The 21,602-nt window shown below is 39.5% G+C and overlaps 1 protein-coding gene across 50 annotated transcripts in view; it reads left to right on the top strand.

The window, feature by feature from the left end:
* Positions 1–15,987, top strand: part of RIMS2 (regulating synaptic membrane exocytosis 2) — a 489,731-nt gene extending 473,744 nt beyond the window's left edge. For all 50 annotated transcript variants that reach the window (XM_074898586.1, XM_074898600.1, XM_074898596.1 and 47 more), the window contains 5 exons: positions 9,202–9,343; positions 10,630–10,742; positions 11,490–11,591; positions 12,503–12,642; positions 13,087–15,987. In XM_074898586.1, the coding sequence (XP_074754687.1) occupies positions 9,202–9,343; positions 10,630–10,742; positions 11,490–11,591; positions 12,503–12,642; positions 13,087–13,305 (716 nt within the window). In that variant the 3' untranslated portion in view covers positions 13,306–15,987. The remainder of the gene's footprint in view (positions 1–9,201; positions 9,344–10,629; positions 10,743–11,489; positions 11,592–12,502; positions 12,643–13,086) is intronic.
* The last annotated feature ends 5,615 nt before the right edge of the window (positions 15,988–21,602 follow it).

The following is a 21,602-nucleotide window of genomic DNA, read 5'->3' as shown; positions in this document are numbered from 1 at the left end:
TTTCTGGAAAGTAAGCAGTGTGACAAACAAAACACATACTCTGGGAAACACCTGGAAAATTGAGAGAAAAGTAGAAGAGTCTGCGGAAGGACTGATATTCAAAGTACAACATACTTCAACCTAACTATATGATAAAAATGCCCAACAGAGTTTTAAAGCTGTCTTTCATAGAACCATAGAATCATTCAGGTTGGAAAAGACCCTTGGGATCATCGAGTCCAACCATCAGCCCTACTCTACAAAGTTCTCCCCTACACCACATCCCCCAACATCTCATCCAAACGACCCTTAAACACATCCAGGGATGGTGACTGGGCAGCCTATTCCACTCTGACCACACTTTCTGTGAAAATTTTTTTCCTAATGTCCAGTCTAAACCTCCCCTGTTGCAGTTTAAAGCCATTCCCCCTTGTTCTGTCACTAATCACCTGTGAGAAGAGACCAGCACCAACCTCTCTACAATGTCCTTTCAGGGAGCTGTAGAGAGTGATGAGGTCTCCCCTCAGCCTTCTCTTCCTCAAACTAAACATCCCCACTCCTTCAATCGCTCCTCATAGGATCTGTTCTCCAGGCCCTTCACCAGCTTCGTTGCCCTCCTCTGCACTCGCTCCAGCACCTCAATATCTCTCTGGTATTGAGGTGCCCAAAACTGGACACAATACTCCAGGTGTGGCCTCACCAGTGCAGAGTACAGGGGGACCATCACCTCCCTGCTTCTGCTGGTCACACTGTTCCTAATGTAAGCCAGCAATGCCGTTGGCTTTCTTGGCCACCTGGGCACACTGCTGGCTCATGGTCAGCTGTTTGTCAGTTAGAACCTGCAGATCCTTCTCTTCCAGACAGCTCTCCAGCCACACACCCCCAAGCCTGTAGAGATGCATGGGATTGTTGTGGCCCAAGTGCAGGACCTGGCACTTGGCCTTGTTGAAGTTAATCTTGCTAATGTTGGCCCACTGATCCAGTCTATGGAAGTCTCTCAGATTTCTCTTATATTTGTTGTATTTCTCTTCTGAGCTGCTAGTTACACTGCAGCATGTACTTGAATAGCTAACAAATAACTCAGGTGTGGCTATAACACCAGCAATGAAGCTACAGCATATGACAGGTTTCGTCTCTGGTGGTATCTACACAAACCTGAAAAATACTGTTTCACTTATATCTACATGCTGTAATTGTTATTTTTCAATGGCAAGGTCAACAGTATAGTCAGAGCAGCAGCACGCTATGTTGTCATTGTTTCAATTGGAGAGGTAAATGTATAACAGCAGTAGTTTGAAAATGGATCATTAGAGTGTGAAATTTACTCAGTTTTGGGAACTGTGGTTATTTAAATAATGATATTTGCATAGTATCATTACTCATTTTAGACAAGGCTAGGAGGAAGAATTGTTTCTAATTTGTGTAATCTCAGTAGCCATCCAACTACTTGGCACCATCTATCTCATTAAACCCTAATAGAGGGTATTGAGTTGTGTCAACACACTTGCTACATCATTCAAAAATTCTGCACAGATCTGTCTGATAGTGTATGTAGTAACCCTAGCTATACTAAATATAATTAAGGTCGCATAAAAGAATGAAGGTCTTACTGTCATAACTGCATATTTAGAACGTATAACTCAATTCATAGAGTACAAAAATAAAAAAGCAGTTGTAAGCTCCTCAGTATGTACACTCTTCACTGTTTAAGAAGTTTTAATCTGCTCTTGACACTACATGAAATAATTGTTATTAATAAGGGCATGAGAATGCTATACATCCAGAAAATTGAATGTACATATAAACATAAAAACATTATCACTCAAAACTGCAGTGATGGTTTCTTTTTACTTAAGAGGGTCATCCTTTGTCACTGGCAAAATCAAAGACTGTTATATAGATTTCTTGTGGTGAGCATGTGCACCTATTTAGTGATTCCTTATGTAAACGGTATATAAAATTAGAATGTAATTCCACAAAATTGCTTGCTCTCTTTTTTCAGGATTTTAATAGCTTGGGGATGAGACTGATTTCCCATTGCTTTGCACTTTTTGTCGTCATGTAGATTGTTGTACAGGATGTACAAAGTGGATATAAAATGCTACCATTCTGTTTTGACACATGCAGAAAATATGCACAACGTCAGACCTATTATATTTGAATGATTAAGAACTTCTGTCTGTGTGGAGAATATAACTGGTCTAAATGAGGCTTCCTGAAAAACTGTTCATTCGGGTCACTTGGCATATGGGACATCCAGCTGTGGGCTGCAAAGCTACGTGACTCTTCATTGTCATATCTCTCTGTTCAGTTTCACAGCAATCATGGTAGGCTTTTGGCAGGTGCAGCCTCTGACTACACTTAGAAAACCAATGGTCTGATCAGTAACAGAAAGAGAGACCTGCAGAAGTGCTGGAAAGGCCTGAGTGGCTGTGTGCAGGTGTGTTCCCGATTCACATCTCACTGTCAGGAGTTGTGCATTTCTAAATAAAAGTAATTAGGGTAAGAGTAATTCTGCATTTGCTGTCTGATGGTTTTATATTGCATCAGAAGAAAAATTTTTTTTATGATCCCATATTTGAGACATTTGCAACAGTGTTTTTCCAAGTTAGATTCAAACCTTTATAACTCTCCAGTTGGACTGGCTAATCAAGGGGTAGTTTACTCGCTCAGTAAACCTCAGTATAGCAGCTAACTTGGAAATATCTTACACAAACTTGAAGAAAACATTTGTTCTTGACCCTGCAGTCATACATTTTAAAAAAATACCAAAAACTTAATAGAGATGTCCTGATATGTCTGGGGCCAAATAGGTGACTAAAAATGTAAAAAAATGTTTATTTTCTTACTGTGTATTACAGTCAAAATCTGTAATCAACATCTGTAAAACAAAGGACCCAACCAGATCTTCACAGCCAGTTTGTTGGTATATAGTCCGAGCCAAGTAACCAAAAGAGAATTGGAAATCACATCAGTACTACCACCTCTCATCTTTTACAGGAGTGGTTGTTTAGTTCTGATCCTCTGGGATAGCTCCCAGTCCATTGGCTGTCTGTTATCAGGGGTAAATTCTTTGTCAAGGGAATGGCCAAGCAACAAACCTCTGTGCTGTGGTTCTGATTATACTTAACTGGGATTTCCAGGGAGTGTTACATAGCACAGGTATTCAAAACACACTCTAAGCTGTCAGAGAAGGCTATTTGTCTTTTTATATGTAGCACATTCGGTAGTGATTCTGAATAATAATACGGGGGATGCTGGAATTTTGGGAACAGTAAGTAATTGTCATGTATGTAGAAAACCAGCTCTTTGTTAACACTTCAGTCTTGTAAAAATGTTTCAAAAACTTTTGGGACCACAAGTGTTGAACAGCTTAAACTGATGAATGCCCCACACAGACAGAAGCATTTTCTATTGTCTGATCCTCTTAATGATTTGCTGAAGGGTCAGTTAGAACTGAAGAATGGACATCAGCAGAGCAGTGAAATTAAAGTGGCAGAATACAACTTAAGCACATTGAAAAGTGGGAGAGAATAAGGAGCAGGTGCCTGCCTTAAACCGCAGCATTGCTTGGGAACAGTGTATGGTAAAATGACTTCACATCGCACAGCCACAAGAGGATTGAATGGACAACCAGCCTTGCCATGGCAGGGAAGTGAAATGCAGACAAAGGATGATGCAATCTGGACAAAACTTTGTATCTTGGGAGCAACCGAGATTCATGATGTCTGCCTCTTGGCCAGTTCTCTCTTTCATTTTTTCTTAGGTCCTGTCTTAATTAACAGTAATCTTAATTAACCATTCTTCCAGCATGGCCTGAGGAAAGAGAGAGGCAGAAACACAAAGGCACGGGACAAGAGTAAAGCAGTATTTCTTGGCTGGAAATGAAAAGCTAGTGAGGCCTTCCAAGAAATTTAAAAATGCATAGTGCAAACTGAGGCTGTCAGTCCGGGCTCTCTCAGACTTTCCAAACCTGGCTGCTCCCCTGCTGAAGGCAGCTCTGCTTCTGGGCTGGCAGAGCAGGCCATCCCCATCCCAGCCAGAAAGTCTCAGTGGTTTATGTTCAGATATTCATGGGAGCAGGAACTGGAACACAGGTCTTCCCGTCTTCCTTACAAGTGCAAAGAAAGGGAAAGTCCTGGTTACAGTGTCTCCCTGGCCCTGCAAATGCTCTTTGGGCTTCGTAAATGCTGGCAGCATGCACTGTGAAAAATCTTCATCAGAAGGACTAACACAGTGCTTTCATCAGCTGGTCATTAGCACTGGCCTCTGGAAATGGGGGCAATGGGCTGAAAGCTTTTCAAACTGAGGTGACAGTGGAAGCTAGGTTTCCCAAATCCTGCTTAAACTAGTTGATTCTAACCCATGTCTGCTGCTTGGGGTCTGTGGGTGACACAAGGAAAGAAACAACCCAGCTGTGGTTCCCAGCAGTGCTTCAACAAGAGCTAAACGCCTGCCGCAGTTCAATGCAGCCAAAACCCGGGCTGCTCCAGACACTGAACTGTGTAGCTGCAAGGGAATTTGAGACCTACCCTACCTTCCTTTTCTTAGGTAGGATCAAATGTTCCTAGACTGTCTTTGATGATTTTATCTAGCCTGTCATGCCCAGAGGAGATACCTAGATACATAAAGAGCTTTACTCTTGAAAAATGGTCACTTTAAAGGCAGCTTGTTCTCTTTGTGGATCTAACACCTGAGTTCAAATGAAAATACTGAAGCATTCTTTATGCTTCCTTCCAAATTCATCCTTTTGGTGAGTTGGGGAGAGCAGAGAAGAGCCACCTCAAGTGCTTGAGTGTGTTTCTGAAGCCACAGCTGCTCTGTGCTCAGTACAATTCTTGTCAAAGGATCACGTACCACCTGGGGACTAGCATAGCCAGCCTGCCTCTGCCTGTGCCAGCAACGTCCGCGCTTGGGGCTTTGTGCCTGGTGCTGAGCTGAGAGCGAGTGGAGAGCTCTCACTCTCCCCACCAGAGGCAGAATTCATTTGGCTAGATCCCAGATCACGGAAAGTAATCTCATGAATTCACGGCAGTTTTTGACTTGTCCTAATCTGTTATTGAAGATCGTTTCAGAAGTCTTGCACCCCTGATTTGCAAGTGATTTGCACTCCAAGTTGTGAGAACAAATAATTCCATGTGTAATTTAGAAAATGTGGCCTGTGGAGTCTATTTGCAGTAACCATATTAGTTAAATTACCAGTGTGATTAACTGTAAGAATGAATGTGCTTTCATAAATGCCAAAGCAATTATTTCTGGTAATTTATTCCACTCCTTACAATATGGCTGCAAGAATGTAAACTAGTGTTTTTCAAATAATATATTCCATATTTTGTGATGGGGACTTGAGAGAATTTTTTTTTTTTTTTTAGGGCAATTAGATTATACTAATTTGGAGAAAAAATTCAGTGTTCTTTATTAGAGTTCAGTAAATTGTGAGTAAAATGATTTTCAGTGTAGGTGGTCAGCAACATACTTAGCAACAAAATATGCTGCTAAAGTCTCTTCATTCTGCATCCTTTCATTTGGGCGGATTAAAAGCAGCATGCATGAGTTGAGTGTATATGTATATATACTTTATGGTTATAAAACCAACCCCCACTTTGACAGTGGCACCATTTACATGTTTACTTCTGTGTTAGTGTCAGAAGCATTCCCAAGTTACTCATTTAGCTAGAGAGTAGATCACCTCTATTGGGTTCATTCAACTGCATGTTTGTTTTCACAAATATTTTTGTAAAATGATCCATCATAGAAGAAAAAGAACAACTTTAAAACATATTGTTGATTTGTTCCTTTTGGTCTGGGTCCAGTACAAAATGCAGCCACACAAGTAGTTGAATTAGCACAACAGAGGAGGTTTTCATTTCCAGGCAGGAATGAGGGAAAATGGTTTGGATTTACAAGAGTGGCAAGACCCTCAACCAGATCTTGGACCAGCTACAGCTTGGAAGTATGGCACCAAGGGCTATTTCTTTGAGTTGAGTAATTACTTTTCATTTTCATTGCTACTTGCAACCTTTTAAGTACTTTAATGTTGAATTTATGAAACACAAATTATGAATTATGTAAACACTGTCTTTGCTTTTAAATTGTTTGAGGAATTGTGATATTATTTTTTATTTATTACATTTTTCCAGGGACCAATGTATTGCTAGTATTGTGGGCTATCAAGTGTAGGTATTTCTCATGTGTATTACTATGTACTAGTTTAGCCAAACTTAATCTGAAAGAATATTCATCTCTAAAGCAGTGGCTCAGGATTTGTGCCTGTGATCTGGGTCTTCTTCTGTACTTCTATTCCAAATTACCATTTTGCTTTTAAAACCTTCCAATTCTTACTTCAAGAAGCATCAACATCATGATTAGGAGCCGTTTTGCTGAAAGGTTAGATCTTTCTCTTTTGAGACTATCAGAGAGGTTTGCTTGTTTCTGTTGAAAACTGGAAAATAGTTATTCACGTAGCCTCCTTTCAACCCTCCTTAAATTCAGTGTTAAGGTCAAAATAATTACTGTTTACCCTGCACATTTACACAATAGTTGGTTATACTATGTGTACCTAACTTTCACGATGTATCAAAGTTGTATCTTCTCAGCTATGGGCCTGGCTTCATATGGACCAGAGCCCTTATTTCAGATAAAATTAATGCGGGAAAGTAAAACTACTTAAAAATAAGATTCAGAGGGATGCTAAGAACAGCTATGTAGATGCCTCTATGAAGATTTAAATGGCCATTGCACCAGTTCTGCCTTGATTTTTCAGTAAATTGATGTGCATTTTCTTGAATGTTCGGGTAGAGTGAAGGCGTACAGACATAATACTAATTCAGAAAAAAATCTGCCTTACTAATTAATAAAAGTTTCTATATACTCCTTCACATATCACATATTCAAACACATATTTATCCCAAGCCCCAAAATCTTTCAAAGATAGGATATGAAGAGATTGAAGAATCATGCAAGATGGAGATGCTCTGTTAAATTTCCAAGAGAGAATTCATGTTTGCAACAGTGAACTGAGAATGACCACGATTCAGCGAGGCTGAATGAAAATGAATGCTTACTAACCAAAGATCGCTTATAACAGAAGAGTAATATCCTGTGACAATACTTGAATGAAAAGAGCATGAGACTTCAGGAGTTGTGTGCCTTTCACATGTAACTATGATGCAGTGTACCTTTTCTACAAAACTATAGCATGATTTTTACTGGCAGTTATGTGGGAATATTTCTTTGATATGAGTGATTGGATTTTAGAACAACTCTGGACCAGTGTTGGAAGTCAGCTGCCAGCTTTCATTAGTTTAATATAAATAATAAAACCAGCAGACACTTGGAACAGTACAACCCAATAGAAATGAAGTTGCGGACTTCTGCCCTTCATTTTTCATATGTCATGTTAGCCTTGTATCTTTTTTATTTGTATTTATTGCACCAGATATTGATGGGCATTTTCAGAAGTAGTTTGATGTATTAAACAAATATTTCACTCTGTTGGGTACTAAATTCATGGGGATAGCTGAAGTTCTAGAGGAAAACTATTACTTCTGTTATTTTTATAAACCAATTAAAATTTAAGGTCTTAAGGAATGCGCAAAGACATGTAATAAGCAATATGATTTGAACCACTCGTGATATACCTATAGCAATATCTCACTACTGCTAAATATTGCAAAGTTATTAATCTTTCTTGACAAAGGGCCAGTGGGTTTCAAGGTGTTTTGGGTGTCTGTTTGTCAGTTCACTAAAATTCCCGTGCTCTTTATCTGACCTAATATCCCTGCTGACTGGAGAGCCTGGTAGACTTCAAACCCACACTGCAGACTGTAGGACAGTGACACTGAGTGTGGACATTGAACTCAATGTCCCTCTCCTATTCCCTGTCCAAGAGTGCAGGTCCTCTTACTCTAAGCCAACCCCTGTGCTCACACATTCTCCTTGGGTGTGAGAGTCTTCTCCCAGGACAATCTTCTCCATGGCTCATTTCCTTTCTGAAATCCCTAGAGCTTCATTGACTCCACAGGTTCAGCCACTCTGACCTCTGGTACATGATGAGCCAGAGAATGTGTAAAGGGTATCTGAGGCTACAAACAACTGCAGAAGAGGGTGAGTCCCTAGAGTGACAGTAGGGAGGTGTATCTGAGGATATTGGATATTATTCTACCCTCACTGTATCAATATTTAAGAATTCTGATATCATTTGGTGTTGTGTACATTTGGAGTTATTGCTCTTTTATAATATCAGCATATCACACATCACTGTGATGAAGTCAGGGGAGTGTTGAACAGATGAAAGAAATTGGAATACCGAATTTCCTGCCCCATTGCAGGGAACAACATTTTAAATCAGAAATGACATGAAGTGACTGTCTTATTCATGAAAGAAAAACTGAAGCTTCACTCCTACTCCCTCCTTAATTTTGTGGGGTTTTTTTTGGTGGTGCTTTCAAATATATCTTTCAGCTGAGGTCTTGATCAAAATACATAAACTAAAATGCTACTATATTAAGTTTTGAGTATATTTTCCCTTGTCTGATACCCAGCTATCTGTACTTTGCTGTTTTTACAACTAAAATTAAACTATGAAAGCAGATACAAAAATTGTTACTCTTGGAGGTGGTAATAAAGTTTCATATTGTGCATAAAAGTCAATACTGTAGTTTTTATATTATAAAGCTAAAGCAGATATAAAGAGCGTGGATATAGAAGAAAAAATGGGAAGGGTTCTTGATTTGTTGTTTGCTATGCTCACTGATGAGTATCTGTCATTTGATTTAGCAGGTAATGACCAAATGTTTTTAAATCAGATATTTAATCTGAATTAGAACATTCCTCAGACACTGAAAGTTTTGACTTAATGGTAATATTTTCATTTAATTCCTAAGAGAGAGGTATTCATCCAGAGAAAATGTATTTTAAACACACTAGACTATGGATAGTGTAAATCTGGTTACCTGCATGGGCAGACGTGTTGTGGATATGCTGTCTGCCCTTGAAAGGCAGGTGGTGACAGAACTAAGGTCCTGTAAAAGAGATTTATGACGCTGCTTGCCTATTATTTAAAAAATGTTAATTTTTAAATGGAAGTTTTTGTCCCGGTCATTCATTTCTGTCTTCGTTTCTGCCACGTGGAGTGGTGGTGTGCTGCCTGCAGCCGTGCCACACAGGGCTGCCCAGCTGCGGCAGGGTGGTGTGATGGGGGCTTCTCTTTTGTCTCCACAGAAGCAGGGGGCAAGAAGCTGCGGAGCACCGTCCAGAGGAGCACTGAGACAGGACTGGCTGTGGAGATGAGGAACTGGATGACCCGTCAGGCCAGCCGGGAGTCAACGGATGGGAGCATGAACAGCTACAGCTCTGAGGGAAAGTAAGCAGCAGTTATAACTGTCATTACCTGACGTTTCTCTGTGAAACTGGTAGTTAGACAAAAGCACAGTGAGCACTGTAGGTCCTGTTCAGTCAAAGTTCCCTTCACAAGCTAGTGTTGTTGTTGGACCGAGCCTAAATCTTCCCCTGTGACTGAAAGAGTCTCCCGTTGCTGGTGCAGGAAGGATGAGGATCAGTTCTGCTGTGCCGTGAGGAAGGCACCTGGTGGGTCAGAGCATCAGCATGCGGTGTGGCAGGAGGGGAAGCAGGTGTAGTGTACTAGGTAAAACACAGAAAATGACAGGTTTTCTTCTGAAAACTCCTTGCATATGTTTGTGCTTTGCAAAACGAAGCATTTTTCAGAGCATTTCCAGTGTCATTCACTGGGCTGAACAGTTTTGTGAATTAATCCTGAAAAAATGATCTGTGCAGAAGTATGAGACTGTTGTGTATCATGCTTTGTATAAAAGCCCAAGTTAAAGACTTCCATGTGGATAGATTTATTGTCCAGTGGTGTTCACAGCACTGGACAATACATCTTACACATCCAAGTTAATGTACTGTATTCATTTGAGATGGACAATTTACTTATGGTTGGCCATTACAAATCTCATTAGTTCTTGTTGCCTTGTAATGAGTCACAGGTAATTTATGGCAAGACTCTGAATTTTAAGTTACTTTGGTCATTTGCCACAATGTATTTCAGTTCCATTATTGAATAGATGTCATTCTCAAAGACATTTTTAACAAAATACTTATATTGGATGCTGATTTTGAAAGGTGATTTTTAAAATAGTGACCAGTATTCAGTCTAATGTAATAATTTCATTGGATACATTTGACATTTAGCCATTGAGTTCATGTTGACTGAGAAACATGAGCAATTTTACCTTGATGCAGCTAAATTACTGGTAAGGGTGTGTATTAGTATCTTATTGGACTGGTCTCATATGAAAACTACAATAATTAACAGTGGTCTTTAATATATTGGGAAAAGAGAACATGATAGAATAATATTACTGTGGAAATTAGTCTTAGTGAGGATTAGTGCTTCCTTCACCTGTTTGTTTATATGCTGGAGGCTGTATTGCTGCTTGTTGAACACTGAAGTTTTGAAAATTACAGTAATTGTTTTGTAATCTTTCTTGTCAGTGTAAATAAATTCCTTGTGAGCAGTAGTACCAAAACCATAAACACTAAATGCAAATCATCTAGAAAACAAAAAAGGGCTAATTCGAGTATATTTATTTTGGTGGTTTTGGGTTTTTTTCCAATGTTATTTTTTAGTTTGATTTTCCCTGGTGTGAGGTTGGCTGCAGACAGCCAGTTCAGTGATTTTCTGGATGGACTTGGTCCTGCTCAGCTTGTAGGACGACAGACTTTGGCAACACCATCAATGGGTAAGCATTCATGTCCTATTGATATATAAGCTACTGGGTCTGATAGCTAGAACGTAGAAATTATCTAGATTCTAAGTCTTTAAATATGGATTTCCCATGTGGTTTTGAACAACTCAGTTAAGACCAAAACTATAACCTCAGCGAAAGTTAAACATAATTGTGGCTGCTCAGGATGACACTCAGAAGTAGAAAGGTGCTTTGAAAAATTAATTCTTTTATCTCTTCTTCAGTTTTCCATCTTTAAAATGTGGACAGCGAAACCAATCCTTTCTCTGAATCACTTAGCTAATAATGAATAAAACCGGGAATTTAGGTGCAAAGTATTTGCTACTATAGTGCTTGCAAACTTTTTAATATTCACAAGTTATCTTTTTATACCTTGTCTTAAACTAGAGGCATGATGATTAGATTTTGAGCCGTTTTACAAAGCTGCTTTGTACTAGTTCCCCTGCTGCCTTTTTTTAATCTGAAATTCCTAAGAAAAAAAAAAAAAAATCTTGAAGTGTTAGGGACATGGGAAATGGGAGACCAGGTGTTATTGCAGGGTTTTTTAACTGTTCAGTAATGTAAATAACAGTGAATAGGGTAAATATTAAATTATCTAATTGTGTTAAAATTCAGATTCATGTTTACTTGTAGAATGTAGATGATCAAAGTAATCATGTATTCATCCTAGAAATTCCCATAGTTTTTCATATATTTAGGTATTTCTGAATTACAATTCCAGGATTTCTTTTTGTTGTGTAGGAGATATCCAGGTGGGAATGATGGACAAGAAAGGACAACTGGAAGTAGAAATAATCCGAGCCCGTGGCCTTGTTGTAAAACCAGGTTCAAAGACACTGCCAGGTAAGGAAGAAAAATCTTAGCAACAAAAATAGAGTTCTGTCAAAAAAACCCCAACAAACTCCCAACTTCTGAGGCTTTACTGTTAAATTGCTCTTAGCAAATTCACTTATCAGTAGATGACAGTGTTGTACACTGAAATGCATAATGCATTGAAATACTATACAAAAAAAATCAACCCTACTTCAGAAGGAAAAAAATCAGACTGGTGTCTGGGCTGGCATAAGACACAAAAGTATTTTATTAATAGTAAATGCATCCTTGGTTATGGGGTAAAAAGGAAGTTATATACTGAAGATGTGATATAGGAATCTTAAGGATGAAGATGGAATCAACAAGAGGTGTGGAATAGGTACCTGATGAAAAGTAGACCAGTGTTTGATACTTACTCCTTATTTTATAATATGATGTCCTATAACTCTATGTGAAAAGGACAATATAATGATATTTTTAGCAAGCTCTTCTGCCAAAATAGAAATTGTGTCAAAGTCTTCTCTTCACTGATTTTCACCTTGTAGATAATTTTAAATTATTAACAGTTGGAGCATTGATCCAAATCTCACCAAAGTCAATGCAAGTTATTAATTTACTTAACAGGCCTGTTTTGTATATTGTACAGTATAGGGATACTGTATATAGAAATATCTGTTTTTTTCCAGGTCAAAACCTGAATTGTTTCATGGCAAAAGAGACACATAAGAAGCAGAAAAAGTATACCAGGGAGAAAAGTAACGAAAATGATTAGATGCTTTGCATGTGAATAAATGTTAATATTGCTTGTGGAGATTTGTTCATATAAGTTATATATCCAGTAAAAGGCAGATTTTATCAAAGGGTGATAGAACAGTGCATCTGTTATGCAAAAAATCTGGACGGCTTCTTTACTTATTGTTCTTTATTTTATTTCTTCTAAGCACCATACGTAAAGGTGTATCTATTAGAAAATGGAGTCTGCATAGCCAAAAAGAAAACAAAGGTAGCAAGAAAAACGCTGGAACCACTTTATCAGCAACTTCTATCATTTGAAGAAAGTCCCCAAGGAAAAGTTTTACAGGTAATTTGCATCAATATTCTTCTGAATCTGAAAACGGAACCTGTACAGTTTTCACTGAATGATTTTCAAACTTCTTTTCATGCTTCATTTGGCAAATTCTGCTATTTCAAATACTTGTTGAGCAAATAAATACTACAGTAGTAACTGTTGATGCAAGTTGAAAGTGCTAAGCAAAAGTTAGTTGTAAATTATTTTGCTTTGACTGTATGTATGGGCTCCTTCTCTCACTGGGCTTTCTTCAGTATCATGGATACTAAACTGCTCTGTTACTGCCCAGGTCATTTCTGTCACTGCATCACAACTATATACACAGAACCATGTCAGCAGTCAAATATTTCATTCCTTACTGTAATTAAATAAGCAGAGACATTTGGTGAATCTGATTGAAGCTCTCATCATTTTTGCTGAAATTTTTCTATTTTCTTGTGTTTCCTTTGGTAACAGATAATTGTTTGGGGAGACTATGGACGTATGGATCACAAATCCTTTATGGGAGTGGCACAGATACTTTTAGATGAACTGGACCTGTCCAACATGGTGATTGGGTGGTTCAAACTCTTCCCTCCTTCTTCCCTAGTAGACCCAACTTTAGCTCCTCTCACTAGAAGAGCTTCCCAATCATCTCTTGAAAGTTCAACAGGACCTTCTTATGCTCGCTCATAGCAGCTGTGAAACTGTTGTCATAGCAACCAGCGTTACAAAAAAAAAAAAAAATTACAGGTCGCAAACCCTGGTAACACTGCATGCTTAATGTTGTGTCTTCTGAGCCTGGTTCTAGGGCTGCAACGCGATCCTGTGTTCTCAAGGAAGTTGCACACATTGTGCCCTATGGAAGGCCCTCAGGTGAAGGACTGAAGTCATGAAGAACTGATAGGTTTGGAGTTCAGGGACACTCAGTTTTGGTCCAATCTGAAGCCATGGACTAAACTAAAGAATCAATCTGTTTCATGCAACAAAAGTCCTTTTCAATGGCATATCTGTTTTGTTGCTCCCGTTTCTTTATTTATCTGCCCTTCCCTCCTAAAGCTTGGTTATGCCACAGAAATGGAGTTACCTTCCCATGAAGCCATGTTACAAGTCAGTGGATTAGCAGACGTTGAAAGAAAAGGAGAATGTAAGGATGCTGGAAAAGTCAACTGTCATTTGAAACAGTTGCTTGAGATCCGAAAACTCTTCATACTGAAAAGGTTCAAGACTTAAAAGTGGCGGGCTTTATACCTCCAGCTATAGATACAGTGAAACCCAGAATGTGATGGACTCTCTGAAAAATAAAATTCTGTGGATATACTGTACTGTATGAAATTAAAGAAACTTTTTTGCATGGACACAGATTTAGCTGAACACTTAAATTATTTTCTTGGGGCTGCAACTTGCAAAAAAAAAAAAAAAAGAATAAATCAGCCATTTTCAACAATTTATATTATTTTTAAAAATAAATTTCACTAGTGCATGGTTTTAAAGGGAAGAGAATGCAACAGGGTGATACAAAGACACACCACGTTTATCATTCTTTAAATCAGTCACGGTCTGTATTTTTGCAGACATATATTAAAAATAAAAAATAATTTCTAGCAAATATTTAAAATTCTGTTTATGTGACAAGAAATAAGTGTAATATATTAAATTTATTTAAATGTAAAAGGTACAAGCCTTGTAAAGTTCAACATAATGTGCAAATTGTACACTTCTTTTACCTCCTCCTTTCTCTATGTCTCCTCCCAGTCTCCCTTCTTCCTTTTGCTCTTTTTCCCCTCTACCTCCCAGGATGATCATCATATTCTAAACTGGCTACCTTTTGACTTATTACTCTCTTATGCCCCATATTTGGTTCAGGGTTGCAGACTGTTCTGCATTTCTGAATTATTTGAGAAAAATATTGTTTAAGAACTTTTTTTCAAGCATGTTGAAAAGGATTTTGCAACATGGCTTGGGAGTACATTAATGTAATTCAGCATGTATTTGATAAAGAAGATATTTGAACTTTTTGCAATTTATTGTACAGTGCATGGTAACTTATTTTCATTTTTTCTCACATTCAAATTGAATTCTACAGCAAAATACTGGAATCATGTGGCCATTGTAAGATGTCTTCAATAAATTTGTTTTCAGCACCAGCATCTTTCATTCAAAGGCTGAACTATCATTTCTTGAAGGTTTTTGGAAAGAGGAAAAAATAAGTACCTGGTCGATTTTTAGGAAATAAATTTAAACACTTTTATTTGCACTAAACCAATTAACTGCTACATTTTTGAGATTACAAAAGCAACAAAGGTTACTAATTCGTACAGTTCTTCTGCTGTAAAGTTCAATTTTCATAAACTACATTTGTGTTGCAAAAGACATCATTAGGGAATATCAGTCTGGAAAATATCAGTCTTTGGTTCGTAAAATAGCCTTAAAGAAAGCTTATCAGTACCACTCTGACAACTATTTGATACCATTACCAGAACCCTCACTCAAGTCAATGGATCTTCAAAAACCTGTTATTTGTAGCAGACAGTAACTACCGTTGGGTGGTGCTGCAAGTTCAAGCTTCTCATTAAATTACATTATTTAAAGGGAATGTAACTGGCTAACATTTAATAACAAAATATCCTTTTTTTTCTGGGTCTTTGTATGACTTTAATACCTATTTAAGGTTTAATATTGAAACCTTGCAATAATTTTTGAAATATACATTACATTTACCTTTAAGGCCCACAAAGAATTATTCTGACTTTGTTTGAAAATCTGTTGAAGTTTCCCATTAAGTAATTGTACATGCCTCATAAGAGGGCAAAAGTAATAACAGTACCACTTAAAATGCCTTTTACTTTGTGCAATATCATATAAATCAAGATTGTGTCTTGTCTTCAGAGTTTATATAATGGATTATTGTTAAGTTAACGGACAGACTGGTAAAATTATATTTATTGAAATAATTTAGACACCTGTCTACCAGCAGCAAATAAATACTAACATGCAGTCTACGATATCCCCTAGGATATTAAACAAAAATACATAACCATTTTCCTGATACTGTGAGGTGTGCTCACACATTCTTGTATACATAGTTCTATATAAATTATTTCAAATTTTAAAATCAAGGACATGACGCATGGAAGGTTTGTACATACTTGTCATTATGCAGTATTTATTTTAAAAAAATTAATGTATTTTTTTTAATTTTCACACGTCTGCAACTCTACTTATGGTTTAGTCATGTAAATAGCACTATTCCAGTGATCACTGCTGTCTTGTACATAGTATGTTTTAAAAAGTTAAAAGGAATTACAGTTGGGGGGAAAAAAAAGGGCAGATTAGGCCTGTAATGAACACCAACTAATGTAAATCAAACTCATTCTGGTGATGGTATTTAAAACTTTAAATAAAACATTTTCTTTACAGAACTTGTGTGCAGCACTTTGTTTCTTCCCTCCGAGATGGTAAGCAGCATCCTTCAGTGGAGTTTGTGGCAAACAGCTCATGCAGCTGAAGCACAAGCAAGCTTTTCTTCTTGTAACAGTGCTGCAGATGAACTGCCATTTTTAAGATAACATGTTCACTGCCAGAGATTTTTTGGACTGTGTGTGCACACAGGCCAGGGGAGCAGTGGGAGGCTGGGTCTGCCTGTGCCCCAGGCAGACGTCGGGCTCTGCGCTCCGGCCACGATTTCACATGCCGGAGCAGGCGCACGGCTCTGGGGCTGGAGCCGGCTCTAAACTGCCAACCCTGGCTGTGAGGACGTGCTCCAACTCCAATATAACCTGCACACTAAATATGCCAGAATCTGAAGTGCTACGGCCAGCTGGTGTGCAGCAGCCATGCCATCCCGTTAGACTTCCCGCATTTGATGCGGGGTGGCCACACTCGAGGTGGCTGTTGGGGATGGTTGTGGATCGCAGTCCTGTCCTGTTCTGGGTGTGTCAGGAGGGCGCTGCCCGGCCTCCCCACAACAATGCCGGTGATGGTCACTGCCACTGACTGATTCTCTAGGAAAGCTGTAGCCTTAGTTTTTTAGCTGATGGACTATAATATTAAACAGGTTGGCTGTAAAAAGAACAAGTTTGTAAGCTTTCACCCTATCCCCTAGATGCCACCTAATACTCGCTGACATTTTTTTTATGAGCAGGGCACGCATGAGGACAGAGTACCCAGCTGGCAGTCCTGGTCGCAGCAGAGAGCAGGCAGTGATACACCACTACAGCTATGTGACGGGGTGGGGGTGGAGGTGAGGATGGACATGGTGGAAGTGGAGGCTTTTCTCTCTACCTGACTCCTCAGAGGCAGCATCAGCACAGATGGTGGGACTGGGCAAATCACAAGCACTGCCACTAAGTTGAGTACCTGTGCCTTGGAAATTTACTGAAGACTGGGAGGCTGACTGGCAGTTTGACAGCAAAATGTATGTATTTGATTCTGGATATGAGGCAAAAGAAAAGGACTGTGGTACTGTCATGAAAATAAACCACGAAGAAAGCAAGCAAGTGTATTTTGGGCAGAGCGCTGGTGGGAACTGTGAGGAAGGAAACTACATTTGTTGTGATGTCTCTGAAAGTGGGGTGCTGGGGGAAGAGATGCAGATTTCTGGCATGTTAAACCACTAACATCCCAGCAGGTCCCTCTTCTCTAATGTTGACACTGCTGTTGCAAGAGTGACAGAGCAGGCAGGTACCTGGGTTGGATCTGGCTGTGATGGGGCGTGAGGCTGCCCCATGCCCTGGAGTGCATCTCCTCCCTGTGGTGGGGTGGGCAGCAGGGCAGCAAACCCACCTCCTCCCACAGCTGAACACACCAGAGCTTGTCTGCCTTTCACACTCTTTAGAAATAAACAAAATTACACTCAGCAAATACTTGAGAAGATGGGCGAAAAAAAGCGCCACAACATACTACTTTTCTAAAGTGTCCTTTTCTTCCTTGAGACAGTTTCTCAGGATTGCTTGCTGTTTCCCCTCACCAACACCTTCTTGACCACCTCCACTAATTTCAAACAAAACAAAATTGTAGATAATTTTAATCTTAACAGTCCTTCTTTACTCAGGACGACTAAACTTTGGCTCAGATTGTTGTTTCATGCTCTTATTCTGGGAAGTGTTTCTGCCAATAAAAATTGTGGTAAAACACTGTCACCCTAACTGTGGGCCTTTTCTGCTTCCATGTATTTACTGCAGGTCTTCAAGGCTTAAGTCATGAGATGCTCTTGCCATGATGAGGGTGAGCAGAGGGCCAGCATATGCTATGCACATCATTGCATTCTTGTAGCCTCCTGCTACTATCAAATAGCTGTTCACAACTACTTAAAATTTTTATGTATATATAAATATAGTTATGTATAACTACTTAAAATTTAAGTGTTTATATATGGAAAGTTAAATACCAATCCTTTAATATTACATAAAACTTAACAAAGCATTAAATTTCACAGCTTCCTCACAAAGTTAGGTAATGCTTTGGGGAGTCCAGAGCATTTTGTATTTGTTTCCTTAGCTCATATCTCTGTGTGATTCTCACCTCCCTGTCACTCAAGAAGCAAAGATCAGACACAGAGCTATAGGTCTCATAACAATCTTCCAACTGTGAATACCCTCTCTGTCCCTTCCTTGGTAAATATTTACAGTGAGTCTTTACAAGGAACAAGCAGCTACGTGAAAAAGAAGATGCACATTTTCCCAGGCAAAAATGGCACACATTTAGGAGAGGTTAAAGGGAACTAGCTTTACCTGGCAAAAAATAAAGCTATGTGCTACTAATACCAAAGATAAATTAACTTCTGGAATTATTGGCTTGATACCTGCCTGTTTTAGATGTCTTGTTTAGGATGGGATGAGTCATTCTGGGGAGATCAGATTCTCTGTCCCTGCTGACCACAGGCAGAAAGTGATAACTGGCTTGGGTTGAATGTCTAACTTCACAGCAGCTGAGCTTAGGAGAAGCAGACTCAGCCTCATCAGCCAGGAATAAGAACAAAGACTCCATGGTCCCTCATTAGCAAGTCCTATCTGAACTGCCTGTATAATTATCAGGTCTGAGGGCAGCAGGTAGCTGATGACTGATGAGGTAGGAAATGGCTGGGAATTAATTTCCTAGATCTGACACACTGCCCTGTCAGGTCACTCCTCAGCCCAGCCCCAGGGAGAGAGAGAATCAGCCATACTAATTAAAACATAGGGCAATGATGCCCCAAAATATATTTGACATGAAGTCATGCAGAAAGAAAAGAGCATCCTAGATCTGCAGAAAGTGCATGACACAGGACTGAGAAAAAGTTTGTCATAAATGCCTGTCCTCTGTGACTGTTTCTGAAATCAAGAACAATTTATTAAGTGCCATCCAAAATGTATGTATTGCTGAACTGGTTTTGTCGTGAAGACGGAATGGGTTAGTGGCACTGGATGCCATTAGCTTTATGGACATAGAAGTTTAGAATACGTCGATGAGGTGGACACGAGTTTGGCACTGGTAGACTATTTCAAGGGCAAGACTTAGGAGGAGTGGCTGAGGTTGCTTGGCTTGTTCAGCTTGGAGAAGAGAAGGCTGAGGGGGGACCTCACTGCAGTCTACAGCTTCCTCAGGGGACAGCGGAGGTGGAGGTGCTGATCTCCTCTCTGGTGACCAGTGACAAGACACGAGGAAATGGAATGACTCTGCACCAGAGGAAGTTCAGATTGGATGTTAGGCAAAAGTTCTTCACTGAGAGGTGGCTGGTCACTGGAACAGGCTTCCCAGGGAAGTGACCACAGCACCAACCCTGTCAGAATTCAGGGATCATCTGGACGATGCTCTTAGTCATATGGTTTAGTTTTAGGTGGCCCTGTGAGGAGCAATGTGTTGGACTCCGTGATCCTTATGAGTCCCTTCCAACTCATGATATTCTATGATTCTGTGATTTTTCTGGACTGCTGTTAGCAGGGCTAGTGTTAGTCAAAGTCCTTCTGTTTAGCTGTAGTTTTGATAAGGGAATTATCAGTATTTTAAAGATTATATTTATACCAAGGTGACACCACTCACTGAAATGAAAACAAAACAAAATACCAATACTTACTAGGCCAAAACTCAAGCAGCAGCTCCTGCTGTGCAAATAGTGCATCTGACACATGAAGAAAAGGCCAGTACTACACTTGCCAGTGCATGTCAAACTAGTATGAATGCCAATAGCAGCCAAAATTATTATCCCCTTGATGAGAATAAAAAGCAGATTTAGGGAAGTCTGAGGAATGAATTAGGAATGTGAAATTATCAAAGTAACAATGGGCAGATATTTTACTGATCCCTTGTTTTGTTTCTGGTTAATTAGCACTTTAGCTGCAGCATTCCTGAATAGTGACAGACAGCTCCCCAAAGATGAGGAAGGGTCATTTATATCAGACACCAGCACACAGAGAGTACTGCTGCATGGGAAGCAACTCAGTTAAGAAGCTCGGGGACATTTCAAGTACCTTCTTACAGTTTACCACACACTGGAAATAACACAAAGGTTTTTCTTATTTCACAGCTTCTCAGCCCATATTCTGATTCCATACCAAATTCCAAGCTGTGATTTTCTGTTTTAGAGTCTGAACTCCAGACCTGCTTACTCTCAGATCTGCTAACTGGCACTTTCAGAAGCCTTAGCTGCCACCTGCCACATGCCTGAGGCATCAGTGAACGTATTTATACAGCCGCATGCAGGAACAAATGAGTCCTGACCTTCACTGTGTTTCAGCTGTACAAGCCCAACTGCCTGGAAGACAACAGCTCTGGCTCTCTAGGAACGGCCCTGGGGTAATATGGCACTTCGCTAACAGATAACTTTATTCCTCACTGGCAAAGATACAAGTTGGACAAAAGACATTTTTTATATAGCCTGATACACTTTGGCCATTGAAACAAAGTGAAGGCTAAGAACATTAGATTTTAGAGTGAGCTAAGAAGTGTTTTGGTCACATAAAGGGAAACAGGCTACCAAAACAGTTAAAACCAACTGCATTTCTAATGTGTCCCCTAAACACATGAGCCAGGTGCTACACAAGGAAATGCTGAGTGGAGACACAGAGGTGACATGTTCCTGCCAGCACCTTAAAGAACCTTAAACCAGAAAAACATTGTTGACACAGCTCTCCACTCTGAAAGTTTCAGTAAGATGAAAAAGAAAAAAAGAAAAAAGAACATAAAAATTCCCATTTCAGAGTTCTGTGAACTATGCTAATTTCTAACCCAGGATTTCTTGTTTTCCATTAGCATGCTGAGGTATCGGTAAAGATTACAACATCTATACAGCTGTAGGGCTAGCCTTCTTACACACGTGAGTAACTAGGAATTTATTTTCATATAGTAATTGTTTTCTTCACCTGTTTAGGCACAGTTTTTACTTCCTTGTTTTCTTTAAGAATGATCCGTAAACTGAGAGCAGGACCGAGCTGCCTCCCTGTGACCTTTCCACATCTAATATGTGTCTGGTTTATACTTAAAATGTGAGCAGATGCCTTAGGCAGCAGATTCAGAATAATCTGGCATATAGTTTTCTCCCTCCCTTCTTCAGCAGCTTTGCTTTCCTAACCAGTGTTGATTAACAAACTTAATTGTGACAGTTGGGTGTCAATGCAATTCAGCAAGCCACACTTACAGCCTGAGATGGATACTCAGGCTGTCTTCAGACATCTAATTTAGGTGAAACTCAGAGGGCCAAAATTATTTAATTGTACTCAGTGGAAAGAGACAGGAGGCCCTCCAGGGTAATTCTAATTTAGGATCCTCTGGAAAGCCATTTTGAGCACCTTTCACTATCAGGATGCCTAAGGCAGTTCATCTTCCATGGTAGGCCATGCAAATAGCTCCCGAAATGACAATGCCACCCTCTGGATAACACATAAAAGAATAACCAGTGCTTGTTCCCTTCAGTACTTTCTGCCCCAAAAAACATCAGAGAAAGTCTCTCTCCTGAGACCTGAATGACAATGATTTTGAATGTTGTGCAGGCAAAAATGTGAGGAAGGGAAAAATGT

The sequence above is a fragment of the Athene noctua genome, chromosome 2 (genome assembly GCF_965140245.1).
Source record: "Athene noctua chromosome 2, bAthNoc1.hap1.1, whole genome shotgun sequence".
Lineage (NCBI taxonomy): Eukaryota > Metazoa > Chordata > Aves > Strigiformes > Strigidae > Athene > Athene noctua.
The sequence above is the reverse complement of the archived record's forward strand: the minus strand, read 5'-3'. Positions and strand labels throughout refer to the sequence as shown.